This window comes from Scophthalmus maximus, chromosome 18 (genome assembly GCF_022379125.1).
Source record: "Scophthalmus maximus strain ysfricsl-2021 chromosome 18, ASM2237912v1, whole genome shotgun sequence".
Taxonomy (NCBI): domain Eukaryota; kingdom Metazoa; phylum Chordata; class Actinopteri; order Pleuronectiformes; family Scophthalmidae; genus Scophthalmus; species Scophthalmus maximus.
In genome coordinates, this window is record NC_061532.1 from 9,318,961 (window position 1) to 9,340,000 (window position 21,040).

A 21,040-nucleotide genomic window follows, 5' to 3' on the forward strand; every position below is an offset into this window, starting at 1 on the left:
TGCGCACACGCACGCACACACACACGCGCGCGCACACACACGCACACACACACACGCACACACACATACACAAAGATCATCAATACGCTATCATTGTTCACCAGCTGTTGTCCCTACTTTGGTCTTTATTGGCTTTGACCAGAGGGACCAATAAAAGGGCATAAGCTGTGCCCCCGCCCCACCACACACACGCGCGCACACACACACACGCACACGTGCAAATACCTGTTAGATTATTAGCTAGCTATTGTTAGATTGTTGGATTATTAACACATTATTATACGTTATCATACGTGTATTATTAACATGATATATATTCATTTTTCTTTTTCCAAGTATCATGGTTGTCTCTTGGTCATGGTCGACACACTTTGGTCATACAAGATGTTTACATGGACAGCAATATTCTGATACCCAATCAAGACGATAGTCTTATTAAACAGCATTTTCTCATGACCTTAACCCGAATTAGGTCACACTGGGAATTAGCAATATCATGATTAAGACATGCAGAGTATTTGATCTTAGTCGGATCATGTAGACACGTCCTAATCGAATTATGACAGCATTTTGTGACATGAACATGTACAACAGTTTCCAACTGCTTGACGTCAGAATCAGACTGTGCTCCGTGACACAGGGACAGGAATATGAATGGAATATTCTATTAGCAACTCATGTAAACATCATAATGGAAATGATTCAGAATAATACATGGAGAGTGTGTTTTATCGCTTACGAATATACTATTCACTTGCAAGAGAAAGAATATACTATTTCCCCTCTCGTAGTCTCACGTTAAAGCTGCGTCACTTACAGTCTGTCAACTCTGATAATGATTGTTATTGAAGCCAAACATACCGACGGAGCGTTTTTCTTCTTTTGTGCTATGTAGTAGTAATATTTTGGGTGGAAAGTCTCAGAGAGCCAGTGTCAAACCATCTCTTGACTGATATTATCTTTGATTAAATACACAGCACAAGAGCTTGTGATGTTCCCATCAAGCAACACTATGTGTTTCAACTCCTTTAACAAGGACAATTCTGAGCAAATGCACCACTTCACACTTCATTCTAAACTTCTGAACCGTCAGTGTTTCCAATTAAACCTGAATCTTTTTCAAGTAGCTTTAATGTTACATAATAATTTTCATCACAGTGTACTGTAGGTCGTGTATCTTTAAACTAGCTGCTCAACTTGCCTTTAAACATGATTTACCAGGAGGAGCAGTTGCATTTCAAGAGGTTAACATAACGAAGAAGTAATAAAAGGGATTCTCTCATTACTCTGTATAACACTCTCCTCTCTCCTCCGCTCCAGGTCGAAGTAAACCCAGGATATACTCCAGAAGTGCTGCCTTACCAACCACCACTGCTTAACGTCCTGCTTTTACTACTCCAACTGTTTTTTAATGAACAACAACTGAGACACAGTCAAGTAGATGGGATATGATGACACTAAAATATCCTGTGATTCATCCCACACGTCCCCCCACTACATGGTCGGGCGGCTTCCCAGATCTGCCGTCTGTTGCTTTTAATGCAGTTAGGTCTGTTCCTGGTGAAACACTGGCCTCGTGTGGTTGAACGTTGTAACCGCAGGATTGTTTTTAATTTTTTTTGTCTGACTCTGAGGGACGCTATCTGGAGCCAATGACTCGCTTCGTCTTGTGCTGTTGGACATCTGCACTGTGAAAGAACACATGGGGGACGTGGAGAGTGAACGTCTCCCTGGCTTCGAGTGAGAACTCGTGGATTTCTGCTGTCAGAGAAACATCAACGTGGAGCCCTGTCCCTTCACGCTACTGCAGAAACCAGTCGCTTGCTCAATGTGTTGTGGTTTTCTTAACAGCTCTCAAGCGCAGAAATGCCAGACCAAAGAGTGTAAAGACCCCAGAGACACATCCCCCCGTGTACACTATAGAGCCTGCTTAACCGTCTCTGGAACTCATTTGCTCATCGTGCCTCATTGATTAGACACTGGACTTCAACTAAACTGACCAAGCATCTCCTGAGAAGACGACCGATCAAGGAATGTCAGACTTCATTTTTATCTAAAAATACGGTGCATTTGGGTGAGAGTGACAGCAAAGATAGAGGCTTGATATAAGTATAGGCTGGACGTGACACACGAGTTACACACCACACATTTTACTCTGAACGTTAAGCAACAGTCTGATGTGAATATTTTACATAAATATCATCACACGTGCATGTGCACAGGGAGCAGACACATTCACATACACACAACCAGGCACTGAGAAGTGCATATGTGAACACACACACGCATGCATGATATTCACCAGATATACACCCACGCAACTTTTTTAAATACTAATGTGAATCTTTACAATGTTTACAAGAGGATTTCCAGACAGAAAGACTGAGCACTAACTCACCGGTGCTACAGACAGAGAGACAGACAAGACTGGGAGACAGACAGGAGACTCAAGAGAGACACTTGTCTGCCGCAGCGTCCCAATGGCAAGTGAGTGTCTTCTTCCATATTAATCCAGACAGGACAATTGTTCCAGATGTGTATCTTTGGTCTCTTGCCGTCGCGAAATATTTTGTCTTCCAACCGAGACAGACAGGTAGAGGGAGATAGAGACAGAACATGACAGGGAAAACAACCACAGAGGAGCGACTGAGGTCAGGCAACAGTTTCCCATCCACCTCCGTCGACTCTTGGAGACACCACACACCCAGCTCTTTCAGCAGGCAAGGTTGCCCCCCCCCCCCCCCCCCCCCCCCCCTTTGAATTGTATTTTTTTTAAATGCTGGGAGCCAGATAAAATGCCCACTCAGCCTTATTGTCTGCAGCATGCAGCTCTTTTTCATACCAGAAATAGTTCAAAAGCAGCCAAAAATCTTCCACAGGCGATGCTTACAGAGAGAGAGAGAGAGGAGAGACACACCTTTTACACAAATGACAATCACAGTCAAAGTGGCCTGAATCTTGTCATGGATTGGCCTTTTGTATCTTCAAAAGTTTGAGGAGAAGCTGAAAAGTGGCATCGTCATCATGTGTGAACAGAGTAGCCTCTTAACTCTGACAATTATCTGATGAGTTAATTATTACTGTTTAACAACTGGTGAGGGACGAAGCTCGGTGAAAGAAAGGAAAGGGAAACGACTCGGTAAACATCCACCCTCACCTGCAGACTAACAAGGACAAAAATAATAACCAGAAAAATGTCAGAGACTTAGCAGCCAGCCCCCCCCCCCCCCCCCCCCCCCCTCCTCCTTTCACCTCTCAACTAGAGTCTTACTGTTGAAAGTGCCAACTGAAAAACACCACATGGACATATGGATGTCACTGACTGAGACCAAAAAATAATGGGCCTCAGGTTCACTTTTTCTCTGGTTCCCATGTAAGAAAAATAACGAGGATATGTCAAAGACAAAAAACAAAACACATTTTTGCTTTCTGGCATATTCTCTGTTTCTGTTTCATTCTGTTCAGGAAAACAAAAAGGTTCCTTCTGGATATGTGGCTAGAACAAGTTGCATTTGAGTTGCGCTCACTGGACCAAAGGTTTGAGGCCTTCACCGTTAACAGAGGGGATAAACAGTGGCTGTTCCTGATGGACTAACTAATTGACCGTTTCCCGCAACAAACTGATCTCAAAGACCACCTCCCCCTGCCAGTTATCTTGAGCAATTTATCTTTTCTTTTTTTTTTTTTTACTCAAACTCTGTGGGTTACGTTCAGAGCCGCTGCCCCACGAGGCTCCACTGACGCTCACGCCGGAGGACAGAAACAACATGTTGTGTGTTTGCATGAGGTGTTTCCAAAACTGTTGCGTATTTAATCTCATGCTGCGTGTGACTAACTAGCTACTTAAAATGGGAATTGTTTGGTTTGTTGAATGCTCCTCAGCTCTCTTCGAAGAGTCCTAAATGTGAACTTTGTGATTTTTCTATAAATAACAGTCGGAAATGTCTGCCAAGTGAACGGAGAAAAACAGCTACTGCAGTGTAAAACGATGAAATGTAACTTTGAACTTCTAGACGTTTTTTAATAACATGTGGCCGTGTTTACTGTTTTTTCTAGTTGACTACTAATGTATGATGTTGTGTACAAGTGGGACTACTATGTTTTATTTCTTCTAATTGTACAGTTATTTGAAACGAGAGGGTGAAGAGGAGAATGGGAGGACAGAGAATTAGTTGCACTATAGTCTATGATTCTTACATTAAACGTTCCGTCAAGGCTGGAAATTCACTTTCACTTCAGCACATAGTTAACATTTATTGATTTATATTTAAAATTGTTAAACACACATTGCTTTTTAATAAACAAAATCACCGAAAATGGAAGTGTCTTTCTGGAAATCAAAAATTTTGACATGTGAAAAGGGTCACATATATTATTAGAGGCTCAATTGACAAAGACACTAGTTTGTCTGATAATAGCTAAATACACTATTTGAATTGAAAGTGAATTTATTTGTTAATTTATTTGTCTAAATGTAGTTGGATCGATTTAACATTACCCGGCACTGTGGAATAATTGTCAACCTAACCGAAGAAAATATATACACCAAAACAGAATTTCAGATATGTGATGTGACCCGTGTGTGTGTGTGTGTGTGTGTGTGCGTGCGTGCGTGCGTGCGTGCGTGCGTGAGAGAGAGAAAGAGAGAGAGAGACCACAGTACATTATTTTTGTCTTGGTGAACTAAACAGAACTTGACCCAGAACCTGCAAAGCCACAACCTGCCCTGAACTCAAATCTCTACTTAAACATTTAATCAAGCCATTGTAGAGTTACACAATCTATCCTAATATATAACTACTCCATTCTGACGCTTGACAGTTGTGGGAATAGTATAGACTTACAGTTATTAATATCGTATTGAGTATCAATAATTGGCTAGTTGTTCAAGAAGATTTGCATTTGATAAGATGAATTCAGCATTGTCGCCTATCCTTAGCGCCATCAGGTATTAAAGAACCCGAGGTTTTCAGGGTCTTAAAGTATTGTCATTGATGTTTTTACAATTGGTTTAATATGGGAACACAAATGTAAAGGGCAAACAATACAAGAGGACCTTCGCCAGCCTCCTGCTGGTCGGCGCTCGAGCCCTGATAAGTATCATGTCAATAATCCCAGTGCATGATTACGTAAGAATTTCAAGCAAGCAAAAACGGTGGGACCAATTGCAGAACCATGAGGTACTCCACTACCCAACTCAGCTACTTTATATAGCAGGATGGTGGCTATTGTATATATTAAAAATGCATTTCGTTTCATAATTTGTGAAACAGCATATCCTTTCATTTAATCTGGAATGAATTATGGGAGCTCAGAGAAAACATAAGAGATAATCATGACACATTAAGAAACTACCACACTTTCCTCTGTGGCTCTGGGCTGATCTGTTAATGTTCATCACTGACTTGAGCCATCTATGTTGATTTAACCCATTATCCTTTTCTGATGGTTCCCCACAGGTAACTTGACTGTACATAGAATAGACAGTTGGGAATAAAGTAGACCGTGAAGAAGTCAAGTCTATGGTGTGTCCTTTGTTCTCTGGCAACTTGCAGACATATTTTGTTTTCAAATTATTTGTCTGCTACATTATGAAATTTTGTTTTGGAGGCTGGAGCTGCGTTTATTGTCCAGCCAAGTGTTTCCCAATGTTTCAGTTGTGAAGAAAATGCACTCTCTGAAATTATTGAAATTAAGCCAAACCTGTTCTCCACTGAAACAAGATCCTAAAAGACAGCTGCAGGCAAAATCCAAACCAAGGTCGCTTTGTCTTTCAGTTCAGTTCAGACATCCTGAAGAGCCAGAGTACATGAGTATCTCCTTTAATTTCACACACACACACACACACACACACACACACACACACACACACAGCCATGGCCACAAAGCACTATTGTTCCTTTGCTTAGGAAATATACTAGTGCTTTAATGGAAAGTCAATGTTTAAATCCTTGAGACAGATGATGATGTTTAAGTAGAACAAGAAACAAATACCCAATTAAGACTAAAAACCTTTTGAGTGTGTCAGTGAAATGCTCTACACGGACACGGATAGAGTCAACGCTCGAGGTTGGAAGTAGTTATATATTTGTAGAAGGCACCGCGTGCCCACTTTTTGATCTGCTTAGTGTTGAACTACACACTCCTGAAAACGTCTGATGGGTTTTCTGATTTCATGTAATAAGCTTGTACTCGCAGTTGTAAAGGCTTTTGGACTTTGTTGGCATTTTCCACTAAAACCAAGTGGGCACAGCCAGGACAAGCAGACTAATTACCATGTGGCTTGAAGCTTATATGGCATTAACGAGGAATTGTAACAGACCTAACAATCCATTTTACAGGCGCCCCGGTAAGGTTTATTTGAAAGATGTGCCAACAGCGCTGAGCTTAAAGTGTGTCAGTCCAAATTACTTTCATCCTTCGCTGTTCAAGTGACATTTTTTTTACCATCAAAATGAAATGAGGTCTGGTTAATAGGGGGACTTGCGAAGAGTAGAGGAGAATTGCTCGTGTGATGCAAGGAACGGTAATAAGTCTGCAACCTTTCAAATACAGCTGTGTATTGTGAATACTAGCAATGATAATAACAGTGGAAATAAAAGCAAAATGTGTCAATGTTCTTCACATAGATAGCTCAAGGTCTACCTGGGCTGATGTGCACATGCAAACTTGAGCCATCGACCTCTGAAAGGTCGAAAGGTTTCGACCCTCTGCATTATACCACCCAAAACTATACCACCCAGTTGTAGAACAGCAGTTGGGGTCCTACCTCTACCATTTATTTGCCATAACACACATACAATGGGTCTTTTACATATGAGACCACCCTCCGCCGGAGACTGCGAGAATCATCACTTTGCCACCATCATAGCCAGATGATGCAGGTGGGAGGAAGGTGTGACGCATCAATCCTCATTTGTCACACTCTCGGTGCAGAGAGAACAGTGTTTCCGTCGGCCACGATTTACTGTGTAACAGTTCCACTTCTTCATGCAGGGGAATGTGCAACAAATGCCCAAAACTGAAACAATCGGTATCAGACTCATTCCACTGAGATGCGCCACAGGAAGTCAGTCCTGCTTGTGGTCATCGTGCTCTACAGCTCCACCCTCAGACGGTCAAGTGTCAGTGTCAATAGCCCTGGATTGGACCATAATTTATCACAATTATCTACACCAGGTTATTTACAATAACCATCTACACTTCTGTACAATAATCACTTGTTGTGCACTAAACACTGAATTGTATATACTGTGTAAACCGACACACATATATATACTGTATACTAGCCCCATGTGGGCATTGGCTTGGGACCTCTACCATTTTTACAAACTTCTTCTTCTTTCTTTTTTTTACATTCTTCTCATGCATATCTTATGTTTCTATTTATCATAATTTTAGGCCTGTATAGATGTCCATTATTGGTCGGTGCAGCAGTAACGAAACCTAATTTCCCCATTATTTCTGAATCTGAATGACATTTGGGTCTTTGTCAATGCAGGGGCCTCAAGTTTAGGTGAAGAAGGATCCACCCTGAGGACTATGTCTGGGGTCTTGTGGATTCTCATAATGTGCTTTTAAATTGAGATAATTTCGCGTTTAATGATGTCCAAATGACCTTTATTGAGTGTGCAGCACATGGACTCTGGTGTGTGGCCAGTTGCCATGTAGTTGTCAGGAGCTGCTTTTGCAACTTTGGATGCTAATTAATATCAGTGCTACATGTTGACTATTTGTGTTGAGAGTGCAAAGATTTTTTACATGATTTTCTTCTCTTTTTTTTAGTAATGTGCAGACTAGGGTTTAGGCGAGGGGTCGCGGGGTCAAATCCATCCAGCTGTCCAGTGGAATGAGTCTTTTCTCGGCCCGGGTCGGTCAGCTGTCTGTGCCCGGTGCGCCAGGTCCGCAGTCCACCACCAGGCCTCCCCTCGGCCTATCGCTGCTCTCCCCGCATGCTGACGACGACACCCGGAAGCGCCGAGCCGCAGCTCGCCTGCTTTGTTTTGTTTTGGTTGTGGGAGTTGTGTAAGAGAGGCAGCGACAGGCAGAGGGCCGTCCGGGAGAGGGACGCTCGCCAGATGGGGAGAGCCAAACCGGGCATGGACGATGACGGACCGATAGCCGACGCCTGCAAAATGCCGAGTTTTATCGGCAGCTTCGAGGAGGGAAGGTTGAAATGTTCCCGCAACCTCCCGACGGAAACTTCCCTCGCGGACGGTAAAGTTGAGCGGCCGCTCGGTGATCTGAGCCGACGCGTCGCCCGATCGAACTCCCGGTTGTCACTCGACGGGGGCGAGAGGGAGTCGGGGGACAAGGATGCGGAGGGCAACAACAACAACAACTGCAACGGCGGCGGAGGAGAGAGGCGCAGGAGGGCGAGCGCGGTGGAGATACTGAGGAGGAATTTCGGGGTCGCCAAATCTCCGTCGCTCCGTCTGAGCCACACGAGCGGTCGGATGCAGCGCGGCGCCGAGCGAGAGAACCACCCGGGGGGCGGCGACGGCGTGGGCGGCCATGGGAGCGAGTGTGGCGACCGTACAAAGTCGCACAGAGGAACGGGCGACGCCGCGACTAGAAACGAGCCAACGTCCGGCGAGTTGACGAGCGCGGATGCTCCCGCGGTCCAGTGCCATCACATACGGGACATTCGCTCGGGCGACTCGTGCGGCGTCAAAGAGCACGTCTACTGCGCCGTCTACTGCATCGCCGACGACAGCCAGCGGGAGGACGTTGGAGCCGCACACCGCCGCGATGAGACGGACGCGCCTGGCGCGCCGCGCGCGGACTCGGACAGCGAGCGGGAGGCGGGTTCGAGTCCCGAACCGCCCCCGTACACCCTGGACGACCTGGTGGATCCGTTCGCGGACATGGCCCCACACCAGCCTTACCGCAAGGAGCAGGCCGGCGCGGAGAGCGCGGTGCAGAGTTGCCGGGTGTGCCTGGAAGACAAAACCATCGCACTCCTGCCCTGCTGCAGGAAGGCCGTGTGCGACGAGTGTCTGAAGCTCTACGTCAGCTCCCAGGTTGGTGGTGGTGGGGGGGGGGGGTACAGTATGGTGCAGCGGCGTGTTGCCCAGTGGTGACTGATCCTGTCCCAGCGCCAGGGTCACGTGTCCTTCAGCAGCAGCAACAACACCACACACACACACAAACCATCTTCTCTGTTACACGCTCATGTCTTGTGTTTGTCATCTTCGTCTGGCCCGAGGCAGAGGCATGGGCATGGCTTGGCAATTCTGGGAGCTGTGGAAAATTACTGATCCGTCACCAACAAGCCGACACCACATGTTTCACATACTTGGATTACATACCTGGATTAGGGGTCTAAAGTGCCCCTCATGTTGACAACTAGGACACATTTGTATGTGACTATTGGTAAAATGCCACACAGCTCAATATCTGCAGCTCTCCTCATCTTGTGATAACTGTTTTGTTGTTGGTTGATCGTCCCCCCCCCCCCCCCCCCCCGAATCTGGGTCACATACACATTCTGCACTAAAATTGGGACCTGGGCAGGCATACTTTTTACAATGACACACTTTGTGCCATGGTTATGATAATAATAAAAAACAACTTCAGATTCCAAAGAAGTTCACAAAGGCAAAGCAGACAGCAGAATAAAACAGTGGAGTCCTTGTTTGTTTAAAAGAGTTTAAAACACAGTTCAAAAGAAATTAAAATCTGGAAAGGCTCAGCGAGGAAAGTATGTTTCGAGAAGGGATTCAAAAGAGATCTCTGACTCGGCTAACCAAATACTCAAAAGTATGCTGCAGCCAGTGTAAAGAGGCTGAAACAGGTGTGACGTAATGAATCGACGCCTCTGGGTCCTGGTTAAAAGTCCGACAGCTGAGTTCCATATGGTTCCCATGGAGTGGGTTCATGGATTTTTGTTTCCATGGGGTGTATACAGCAGGATGGAGTATTTGTATTTTGTTGCACTTTTGTTGCAAGTTACAATTCAGCAAACCACAAGTGTGTACTTGTGCTTGTTTCTGTTTACCAGAAATACCTTTTTTCAATGCCGAAAAATATGCCTGAGTATCCCAGCAGCACCTCATTAAAGTATTTGATAAGTCAGTCCAAAAAAAAAAGAGAGTGACAATAGGGACACAACCATAGAATGTATGTGTAGTCACTGGGTTTGGAAAACGAAGCCAATGCGAAGTCTGTATTCTCTAGAATCACCAGCAGGGGGCGACTGAACTGAAAGAAGTCTGTTTCCTTTGAATTCCATGAGATTATAACTCGGTAACATCAGTAAACATTTCTCGGGTTTATGGTCTCAATCTTTAGTTTCAAGTCTCCTCCAATACAGCACTATGTTCATTTTGCAAAGTGTCTCATTTAGAGTCAAATAGGCGATAAAACACGGTATGCATCGGAGCGTGGATACAGCATGATTGACAGCTGGTACCGTCCATTCAGTGCATGTTGGCGAGCCGCGCAGTGGCCGAGCTCTCAATCGTACCCAGCCCCTCGCTCCTAAACAAACCGGGCGCTTGTCAAAACGCTTGAACTTGAGGCTTCAACACAGCAGCTCACAAGCCGATGGGTGACGTCACGTGGGTTGCCACACAACAAAAGCATTGTGGCTACGATGCATTCTGGTTTTGTTTTCTCGGGCTGCTTCTTCTTCAAGGAAGTTCACCATGCATGACTGTTGAATGATGATGCAAAGTAAGGAGGCTGGTCAGGCCCATTATTCATTAATCCTGATGATGATGTACACTGATGCATCAAGAAAAATTAATAATTGATGGATGAAACACTTTCTTCCATTAGTCTTCGGCGTAGCTGTAATGGAAATATGGCTTCTGCAATGGAGGGTACGTTGCCAATTGTGCTGCCTCATACTAAAGCTTAAGTGTCTCATCATGGATTATAATTTTTTGCTTTGTTCTGGAGCTGGTGCAATAATCTTCTCTAAGCTGTTTTGATAAAACAGCGTTTATCCGTTGTAAAGACTACTTTATAGCAGTTATTATCTTTCTTTGATAACAATGCATGCACACAAACAGACCGAATCAAGCAGACTCTTTGATAAGCACACTGAAGAATAAGATAAGCGCCATGTCAACTATCCTGTGCAGGAGGAATTTGTTTTCCGTTGATGTGCTGCACACACGCCTTGTGTCAACCCTCAGTGCAGTGAGCAGTAATTCAGCGAGGCACAAAATGTGATCATAGAAAGGAGCCATAGTGGGGATACAGTTACTTGCTCCAGGGCACTTTGGCAAGGGCAGATGGATGCAGCAGGACGTTGGAGTGCACTCCCTGCCTCCTTGATACATGGCAATATTGTTTTATTTTTAAATCTATAATCAGGGATATAGTAACTAATAGTTGTTCCTTTGTGTTTGAAGTGGGACGATTTCAGATTTAACAGATGTGCACTGGAAATAGAGCATTGAGCTTTTTTGCAGCTTCCGACTTCTCAGTGAAATTTTTTTGCTCCAAGGAATCCCAACCTTTTTAAATCAAGCACCGATTGTTGTTATGAATGGTTTGTATGCATAGAATAACATGCATGTGTGGATGTGTGTCTATGTAAAATAGGTAAATATGTACAGTGATGGCCTAACAGTGATTCATGAATATATACTGTATTTTTCACTAATAGTAATGGCTTTATGCTGGATTATGTTCACCTGATGAGAATAAAATTGTAGAATAAAGTCATATGGTGTATTTTTGCGTGGGTGACTTTTATATATATATATATATATATATATATATATATATACGTATATAAAGTGACGTAAGAGAGACAGAAGGGGGGGTGGGGGGTTCAAACCTGTCGAACCAGTCAGGCTGTGGTCATCACAGATCAAATTGTGAGTGTTGTGGCAACATTAATAACACATCAGCTCTCATGCCTGCCCGTTTTCATAATCATGTAACAACAGGCTGTTGGTCCATGAGTGTGTGCACTGTGCACTTGCTGTAGGGGATATTAGGTATAACAACGACAGAGGCTGGTGCTATTGTTCTTCACACATACACACTGACAAAACATCTCATCGTGTGTCAGCACAACAGGTTGCTCTGGCTTCGATGGACTGAAAGTATGTGAAAATTAAGAATTAGAAAGAAAGGAAGAGGATGAGGAAGAGATTGAGAGAAGGAAACTAGAGAAGAAGCGATGGAGAGAAGGAAACAAGAGAAGAAGAGATGCCCCAGGAGGGAAAAAAGAAACAAAAGAATAAAGTTTGCAGTGGAACAGTGTCTCTGCGATCTAACCTATATTACTTATTAAATCTTATGCAAAACTAGATGAGATGTGAACACTCATGCAGACACAAGCACACTATAAAACATACGTTGACATGAGTGTCCTAAATTAATTGGTTTCTTTTAGATTCTGAAATAGTTCACACTAAAGTGAAAACCTCACTTCTCCCCCGCCTATACTCAGATGACCTTGAAGGTGTAAATCATTCTGTTAAAATGTAGTTTTATGTTTAATCTGACCCATTTGAAATGTTTTGAACAAATAGATACTTTATGTCATGTGCATTGTGGACTATTGGAACCTTGAGAAGTCTAAATTCAGGAGCTCACCTTTCATTACTATTTCATTTCATCTTTATTCAAACATTTTCCCTTCATGTGGCTCTGTTGCCTGTGATGTAAAAGTTTGTCATTATTTGACTGAGTGGCCAGACTGTGTAATATGTAATATGTGGATAAGGTCAACTCAGTGTGTGTGTGTGTGTGATGGCACATTAACTTCCACTCTCTCCATTCCCTCCCGTAGTCTACAATTCAACTTCTGATTTCCCATCAGTGGTGTGGTACATATTCCAAATGCAGCTCTTAACTTCTGATATAGTCCATCTCTATATCAGAGAAACCCAACACAAAAACACCCTGAGCACACAAACGCACCATGAAACAGTTGTTTAACACGGATGAAATGTGTACTTTATCTTGCTTTGTTTCATATTTAAGTGTTAAATCACACACCGACCGCCCGAGTGATTTCCCTGCGGTCCTTGCACAACACCGTCGATCAGCTGTCTGCGATGTTTTACCAGGTGCGAGTGGCCAAACCGTACATCAGCTGCCCCATCCCAGAGTGCAGTGGCTACCTTGAGGAGGGAGTGGTGATTTCTCACTTGGCCAATGAGGACGTGGCAAAATATCGTTACTTCCTGGAGCTGAATCAGCTGGATTCGAGCACCAAGCCCTGCCCCCAGTGCAGCCAGTTCACCTCTCTGAAGAACCACGGCAGCAACCACTCCGAGCACAAGTACAAGGTAAGAAGTCCGTTGAGGTACACAGGTCCTCAGGGCAGGCCAGTGAAATTAAAATCCCACATACAGCTGATATACACTGGAGGTAATAAAATGTAATCTGAGGATAAATCATATGTCTTCTGTCCCCACTGTAGATCCAGTGTGAGACTTGCCAGTTTGTGTGGTGCTTTAAATGCCACGCACCCTGGCACAATGGCCTCAAATGCCGCGACTACAGGAAAGGAGACAAGCTGCTTCGCACGTGGGCAAGTGTCATAGAACACGGACAAAGAAATGCCCAGAAATGTCCTCAGTGCAAGGTAAGAACTGAGGGTAATAGAGGATACCAGCTGGTATGATACAGTTGTAGTTTTTTTTGCTCTACAGCTACACAGAGTAAGAGTGTGGATTGCTGGCTGATGCTGCAATGTAAGGCTGGTGTGTGTAAATGGAAAGGGAGCTGACTGAGGGAGCGTGGCACCAGTGCAGCTGAATAAATCGATGAAGGTAAAGAAGCATTAAAAGCAGGGACGGCTGATGGATGGGGCGCTGTTAGAGAACTAGATGGACACAGGGATTTAAAGTGCACGTGGTGAAGCATATCGGAGACGCACAGACTATGAATATATTGGAATACTGTTGGGATGTGAGCTAAATTTGGGATTTGTGGTAATAAACTGAGCATATTAGACTTGGTTATTATAAGGATATATTCAAACCTGGTGCCCGACTCGTTTCTTCTACAATAAATGTAGAATGTGGTCGCTGAGAACTCTTATGTGTCTCCGTCTTTCCTCCCATCTTGTCTTCAGATCCATATTCAGCGTACAGAGGGATGTGACCATATGACGTGCACACAGTGCAACACAAACTTCTGCTACCGCTGTGGGGAGCGCTACCGACACCTCAGGTATGAGTCAAACCCTTTCTTTCTCCATTCTCTCCAGCTGCCTTTTTCCCCGCCTGCAGCTCTGGTTTTTTGTTCCAGGTTTTTCGGCGACCACACATCCAACCTCAGCATCTTTGGCTGCAAGTATCGCTATCTGCCTGATAAACCTCATCTGAGACGGCTAATTAGAGGCTCTGTCTGTGGTATGTTGGTCTATGTGTGTGTGTGTGTGTGTGTGTGTGGGGTGGGGGGGGGAGATAATCCTGAAGTCTTTAGACAGTAAGAAGCTTTTTAAGGCCCTTTGATTTAGGTTTTTGTACTTCTCAGCAGGCCCTCAGAAATATTGGGATTTACACTCACACAGCTAATGTGTCTTATAGTTTAGGGTTTTAATGAAGCGTCGTTTTCTGTTTTTTCTGTCCCGTCTTCTCAACCTGCCTTAAATACTGCAATTCTACTCTCCATGACATAAAATGAACCAGTGAGTCCACTTTGCTCTCAGATGGAGATTATAGTGTATTAGAATGAGTAATACTGAGAGAAATTGCGGTGCAGTAGTTAGTTGTTTCTCTTCATGTGTTAGTTATAAAGACTGGCCTATCTTAGCAAATACAATTCTGAGCGCCCCATGGTCGAGTTAGTCTTGAAATGAGGTGTGGTCAGATGCATATTTGGCGCACTGTTATCTTGAGGCAGTGGAAAGGGATTACATATTCAGTATTTCACTGTTATTATAAGGGCGCGTTATCGAGATACTAATATGCTTCTACATGGGCGGGTGCCCAACAAGCGTACACTCAGCCTGTTTCACACACACACACACACACACACACACACACACACACACACACACACTATACTTTACTACCACTTTACCATAGCTAAAGAATAAAACTGCATTCAAAATGCACAGTACAATAAACTACTGTATCTTGTAGCCGCGGCATGCGAGAGCACATTCATGTCTGACTGCACTCGCGGAGGCCACAGAGGAAAGCTTTACAGTGAATGAATTCACACACTGTATCAGATCATGTTAGCCATAATTATCTTTTCGCGTTCATCAAATTATTGCTGGTGCGAGAGCCTCCAGGAGTCTGTGCTCCTCTGATAGGTCTGTGCGACTCTGTTCTCCAAGACAGCTACAGCTAGTTATATCAGCGGGGGGGCCTGTCGGACTGGCAGCTAATTTGTCCCCTAACAAGAACCATTTACCCCGTTACATCTCTCACCGCCGTTCTCGTGTCATGGAAGGTTAGCGCCACACATTTTACATTTGAATATGAAACATTTTAACTGTAAACGGAGCTGATAATTTTCCCTGGAATGTGCTCTGCTCTCAGCAACTAACCATCATGACCAAACATCTGAATATTTCTGCAAGGATGCTTAGAAATGAAATACGAAGGCAACAAAACAAATCATTAAATTTGAAAAGCGCATGAATTCGTTATGAATGTTTCTTGTTCTCCTCTCTCTTTCCCCTGCAGCTACAAAGGTGCTGATAGCTCCAGTGGTCATTCTGCTGGTCGTGGTGCTGGGAGCTCTGGGCCTGGTGATAGGTGACATGATCACACATATGAATATTAATCAGGGTGAAGATATGGGGGGGGGGGGGGGCACTAAACAGAACAGCTAAATAGTTTGGCTGCAGATGTTTTCTTCCACAGCAATGCAGCGGCGTGGTCAGTTATGGTCATCTGCGTGTTTCACATGAAAAAGGGAGTGAACTGTTAGAGCTGCACATCCAGATTTTCACTGTCAAGGACTGTGAATGACTTTCACTTGTTGTTGTAACTACATTCACCAGCAACATATCCAACTGCAGACTCTCTGAGCCGCCTGTCAGGCAGTGTTGTGAACAGCTGAACTGTAATTAGTGCTAATCTCTATCCCGTGTCTGTATGTCTGACAGTAGTTCTGCTGCGGGCAACCACGCCGCGACGACTGCAGATACATATTTATTTTCACCGTTAATAGAATCAGTGTCTTCAATCCTCTGTTTTCCGCTCATTAAATTTGACATATGACAAATCTGTTTACAGGGTACTACGATATTGAATAATTGAATCTAATCCATGCGGCGGAGATATCATGAGATTTTTAACATTGATAGATATTTCCAAGATATTTCAAGTATATTCAGAAACGAGGATATTTGTGCTTTCTGCGTGTGCGTCTACAAACCAACCTTCCTTTTGTGCAGGTTCGGTTGTGTTCCCGGTCTACTATGTGTGTAAGAGGAAGAAGCAGCGCTCTCAGGGCTCTGGACGGTGGATCTGACACCAGCCCCTGCACCACTGTACATTCAGACATCGCACACACGATGGAACAACATTTCCTCAGGGGATTATTGAGGACCACGATATTCAAGCTGAAAAAAAGGATGTAAAACCCCCACAAATATTAAGCGGGATTCCAGAGGATCCACCGCACTGCACAGTGCTGGTCACATAATGAATAGTTTGAATCCCTTAGAACTTAACAACATTTCATGGCTGTGAGGTCTTCCTGCTCGCACATTACAGTAAGTTTCAGCAGCGCACATTTGCAGCTTTTCAGCCTCACATTTAACCACAGCTATCTTTGCCGAGAATAAATCTACACATGGGTGACAGACGGAGGCAGATTTGTTTACACCTGCACTTGTGAGAATGCGTTTGAAAGAGGAAGCTGGGAGTCCGCTGGTTAGATGTCGTGATGTATGGATTTTTGACGATGTTGGATACCGGGGGAAGAAAAAAAAAGATTTCATGGAACACTCACTGCTGGAAGCACTGGTAAAAGAAAGGAGGATCTCACAGGTGAACAACACGAAAATGTGATTGAATAACATCATGCTCATTTACAAAAGCTGTTTGTGCTGCAGTGAGTCAGGAACAAGTGCAAGCATGGAAAACTGAATTCGGAACAAGCCATGATGGAGAAAAGAGTTTTCACTGATGCAACAAGAGCTGGACATCTGGACATTTTTTTCCCATCTTCCTCTGTTGGAAGCCCAGTTTTTATTGGATATTGAAAATGTCTGAGTCTTTGAGAAGCTCATGTGTGGAAAGCATCGTTAAAGGACCGAACCTGGGGGGATGGAAGGATGATAATACCCTGCTGCTGCTGTTGTTAATGGCTCTTAATCTGGCTAATGCTGACTCTGCCTGATCTCAAGTCCTTGCCAGAAGGCTTGGAAATTGGGTTGTGTGTGTCTCAGACTGACTTTTTCCAAACATACATTCAGCACATTGACGCTCAAATTAAAATACAGGAGACACCAATGGGATTTTGGTGAGGCTCCGTTGATTTCTGTTGAGGATTTCCTTCAGCTCTTCCCTCTCTCCAACCCTGTCTTCCTCACTTCCCTTTTCATTCCTCCTGTCTTCCTTGCTGGATGGTGGCTCTCTCACACACACACGCGCACACACACGCACTCACACACACACGCGCTGTCATAGATAACCTTTTGGGACATTACATAGACTTACATTAATTTCCTTGAGATTTGCCTTTAACTTAACCTTAACCACTGACCCAAAAATCTGCCTTCTCACAGCCTTATTCAACAAGTCGTCCCTAGTTGACTGGTTTTTAATCTGAAAAGTGTGCCCAAAGGTAACCTATAATAGAAACACACGCCCACACGCACACTCCCTGCCTGGCAGCCCTTCTCTGCTGTGCTCACATACTGTTTGCCAGTGTCTGCATCATCAAAAAACAAAATGCTGTGTAATTGTGGTAATTGTGCCAAAACAAAACGCTGAACGAGGCAGGGCAGACAGTTCACCCTGCCCCTTTGTTAGTTTTTTTTCTGTCATTGTATCTTAGGTGGTTGCCCTTTGCAGAGGCTTGGGTGGTATCGCTGTCTGTGTTGTGTTGAGTCTCACAAGTTGTTGGCATGATTATGCATGAGACCGTTGGAAATGGGCAAATGTGTGAGCACGGCAAGGTGTAACGCATATTTGGTTTTAATGTTCGGTTTTACTTAGCTTTTTATTGTAGTGCAGGTGGTGGTTTGCCGAAAACCGTGATCAGGATGCTAGATTTAAAAAATGTACTTGATAGTTTAGAGGTCATCATCAGGTTGCTGTGCACTGGATATGTGTTAGATTAAGTTTGCATGTCAAATTATAAGGGGATCAGGTTTTCAAGCTTTTCAAGAATTCTTCTGCAAAGTTTGGTTTAGTTTCAGGTTTTTGAAGTGAAAGGAAAATTTCCGTCTGCTTAAGAGTTTGGATAGTGACGGACAGGGAGCGGTTTAGTGAGCGGTTTTTAACTTGCACGTGTGCACGCACGCACGCACGCGCACACACAGACACACACTCACGCACATAAGGAACCACACACTTGCGGTTCTGCCAGGAATCAGGAGCTTTTCAAGAGCTTTAAAGGACGTCACCCGGCAGCAGCCAGCTCGTCCTTGTCCTTCCCTTATCCATCTATCCACTCCTTCCTGCTGTCACTCCTTCATTTATGTTTTACTGCTTCGTGTTTGTTTTCCCCTGTTGATCTCTCACTTAGCATCTGTTGTCCATCCTGTCCTCCGAGTTGCACCTGGATTCTACATCCCTCCGACCCTCCGGTGTGAGAAGAGTCGGAAATGCTGACGGTTACATTACAGAAGGCTCAATCAGGAGAGTGGGTGCACATCCACTGGAACTGTGGCTGAAAAGCTCCACAACCTGGAATACTGTTGAGCCTCTGATATAGGGAAATAACACAGGTGTGCGCGCGTGCGTGCGTGCATGTGTGTCTTTATCCCACCATTTCTTGGAGCTGTCTTCTTTCTAAATGCTCCTCCCTCTTGTGAGGACTATGAGCAGGTTTTGATGGAGAGATGAAATGAGATGAAGTACAGCACAATATGTCTGCACATCAGAGATGCTACAGCAAAGTCAGAAAGAGAGATGGAGCGATTCATTAATGAAAGGTTGATGGGGAAAAACTGCAGTGCGTTTTTATGAATGCAGTTCCTCTGAAACTGGGATTGAAGGAATGAAGGAGAAGCAGGGTTGATGCTCATGCACATGGGACATTTTTGCTGTGCAATGCCATTAGCTTGGCTTTATTCCAGGGATCTGAATCATTTAGTGAATAAAAAAAACTACTGTATTACAGTCAAACGGTTCCTAAAGGACAGAGAGGGTAAACTGTTACACACTGATTTCAGCTGTCACCAGAGGACCTGGATCTGGGTTTGAATACACTCTCAGGGAGTCTGCTTTCTGTTCACTGTACCCAGAGCTCTCCATACCCGAGCCTATAGCCACAGACCGACACTGAACAGCACCGCGGATTCAAAACGCTTCCTGATATGCTCGCCCAAAAGCCACTTAACAACCATATATAATACCAGGAAATAAAAAGAAAATACATCCAGTGTCAAAAGAGATCCAAATATCTCAGCTTTGCATATACAGTCGGGGGTCAAATCTGGGACTGAAAATGGGAAGAAGAATAACGTGTTTTAGCAAATCAGCACTGGGACAATGAATGTGTAAGGTATGCGCCAAACAAAGATTTTTTTTTGATTATCTACGCAACTGTTGTTGACTTGAAATGTTTTTATTGCATAACATGTTTTGTCAAACTGCTCAGTTCGCACTACACTGACATGTTTGTTTGATTGACATGTGACTGACTGACAAGAGTGTGATGGATGTTTGTGCTTTTGATTGTCCTCAGAACGGAGTGTGAATTTACCAGGGACTGTTTTCTTCTATAACATGAACAGTTTCCACAACCTGTTACCAAAAAAAAAAGCCGGCCTGTGGTTTATACTGTACCACTGCTGAAACGATTACCCTTTGGATTAGAGCCAGACAACTAGAAAAAATGGCATCTTTGATAACTGATTGATCATTAACATCTTTTATCAGATAAAATAACTACCTATCGTCGGGTCGGATGAGGTAAGCAGCTGCTACTGCTAAGTGTGTGTACCTGTCGGACAGTAATGGAAAATATGAATGTGCTCCATCTGTTTAGCTGCAGGACAAATGAAAATGAATATGGTTTTCTAACAGTTTGGTATTAGTCACAGTTGATCCACCCGTATCTGATTTCTGTCTGTCTTTCTGAATGCGTGTTGCTTCAGAAATCTCCCCACTGATGCAATGTGACGATGCCATGTCCAAATGCCATCGTTTGTTTTATTACTGACTTAATCAGTGACACTGACCTAAACAACAAACAATGTTTGGTTGAAGCTTTACATGCAAAAGAAAAAATGCTCTATATTGTTCAGTCAGTGACGTGGGAGTTGTTTGAGCCAATTATTATAATATTTTTTTTTTGCTTGGGTGTATTGGCTGGCTGATGCCCCCTGGCACCTTTTTTTGTTTGTGTTACGGTTCAAGTGATATTGGCATAAATATGCAACGGTGCCTTCACAGCCATTATAGATCAGGGTTTGCCAAGCCGATGTTCGGGTTGCAAAGTGGAGTCACATATTTCACAGCCTCGCCATGGCACGGATGTTTTAGAACAGCCCGCACCAGCCACAAGGCCCGGCAACATCTCATCGCTCCAACCCACGAGTACCCAAGTAGTAATTTACTACATTATTTGATGAGTACTTTGTGCTCATGGGTTGGACCACTCTCATCTTCAAACTCGGCCTTTATTTTCATCTGAACTACACACCTTTAAAGTTTCACGACTGCATCTTGAACAGTTGCAATGCTATCGTGGTGACAACACAAACCATACTGTATGTAAGCATCTGCCAAAGTACCCAAACCACATCTGTGGTAGTTCCTGCTACTCTAGATTTCTCCATTTTACCATCTTCGTACACACACACATGGTGAAGGCAATGCCAGCTGCGTTGTCATGACCGGCCATTATGTCATTAGTTAAGACTAAGAAAAGTGTATGAATCCAGTTGTGGGTGTGTTACCCAGCACAGGGCAATGCCCAGGAC

At 44.0% G+C, this 21,040-nt stretch overlaps 2 protein-coding genes across 2 annotated transcripts in view; both read left to right on the forward strand.

The window, feature by feature from the left end:
- The window catches only part of nkain2 (sodium/potassium transporting ATPase interacting 2), a 71,584-nt gene extending 66,071 nt beyond the window's left edge, over nt 1-5,513 (forward strand). Inside the window, exon 7 of the mRNA XM_035617028.2 lies at nt 1,321-5,513. Within this exon, the coding sequence (XP_035472921.1) occupies nt 1,321-1,330 (10 nt within the window). The 3' untranslated portion in view covers nt 1,331-5,513. The remainder of the gene's footprint in view (nt 1-1,320) is intronic.
- Nucleotides 5,514-7,937: 2,424 nt separating this feature from the next.
- Nucleotides 7,938-21,040, forward strand: part of rnf217 (ring finger protein 217) — a 13,961-nt gene continuing 858 nt past the window's right edge. The window contains exons 1-7 of the mRNA XM_035617673.2: nt 7,938-9,023; nt 13,038-13,259; nt 13,394-13,558; nt 14,051-14,148; nt 14,227-14,330; nt 15,618-15,689; nt 16,334-21,040. The exon at nt 16,334-21,040 is cut by the window's right edge and continues 858 nt beyond it. Coding sequence (XP_035473566.2) covers nt 7,953-9,023; nt 13,038-13,259; nt 13,394-13,558; nt 14,051-14,148; nt 14,227-14,330; nt 15,618-15,689; nt 16,334-16,410 — 1,809 coding nt within the window. The 5' untranslated portion in view covers nt 7,938-7,952 and the 3' untranslated portion in view covers nt 16,411-21,040. The remainder of the gene's footprint in view (nt 9,024-13,037; nt 13,260-13,393; nt 13,559-14,050; nt 14,149-14,226; nt 14,331-15,617; nt 15,690-16,333) is intronic.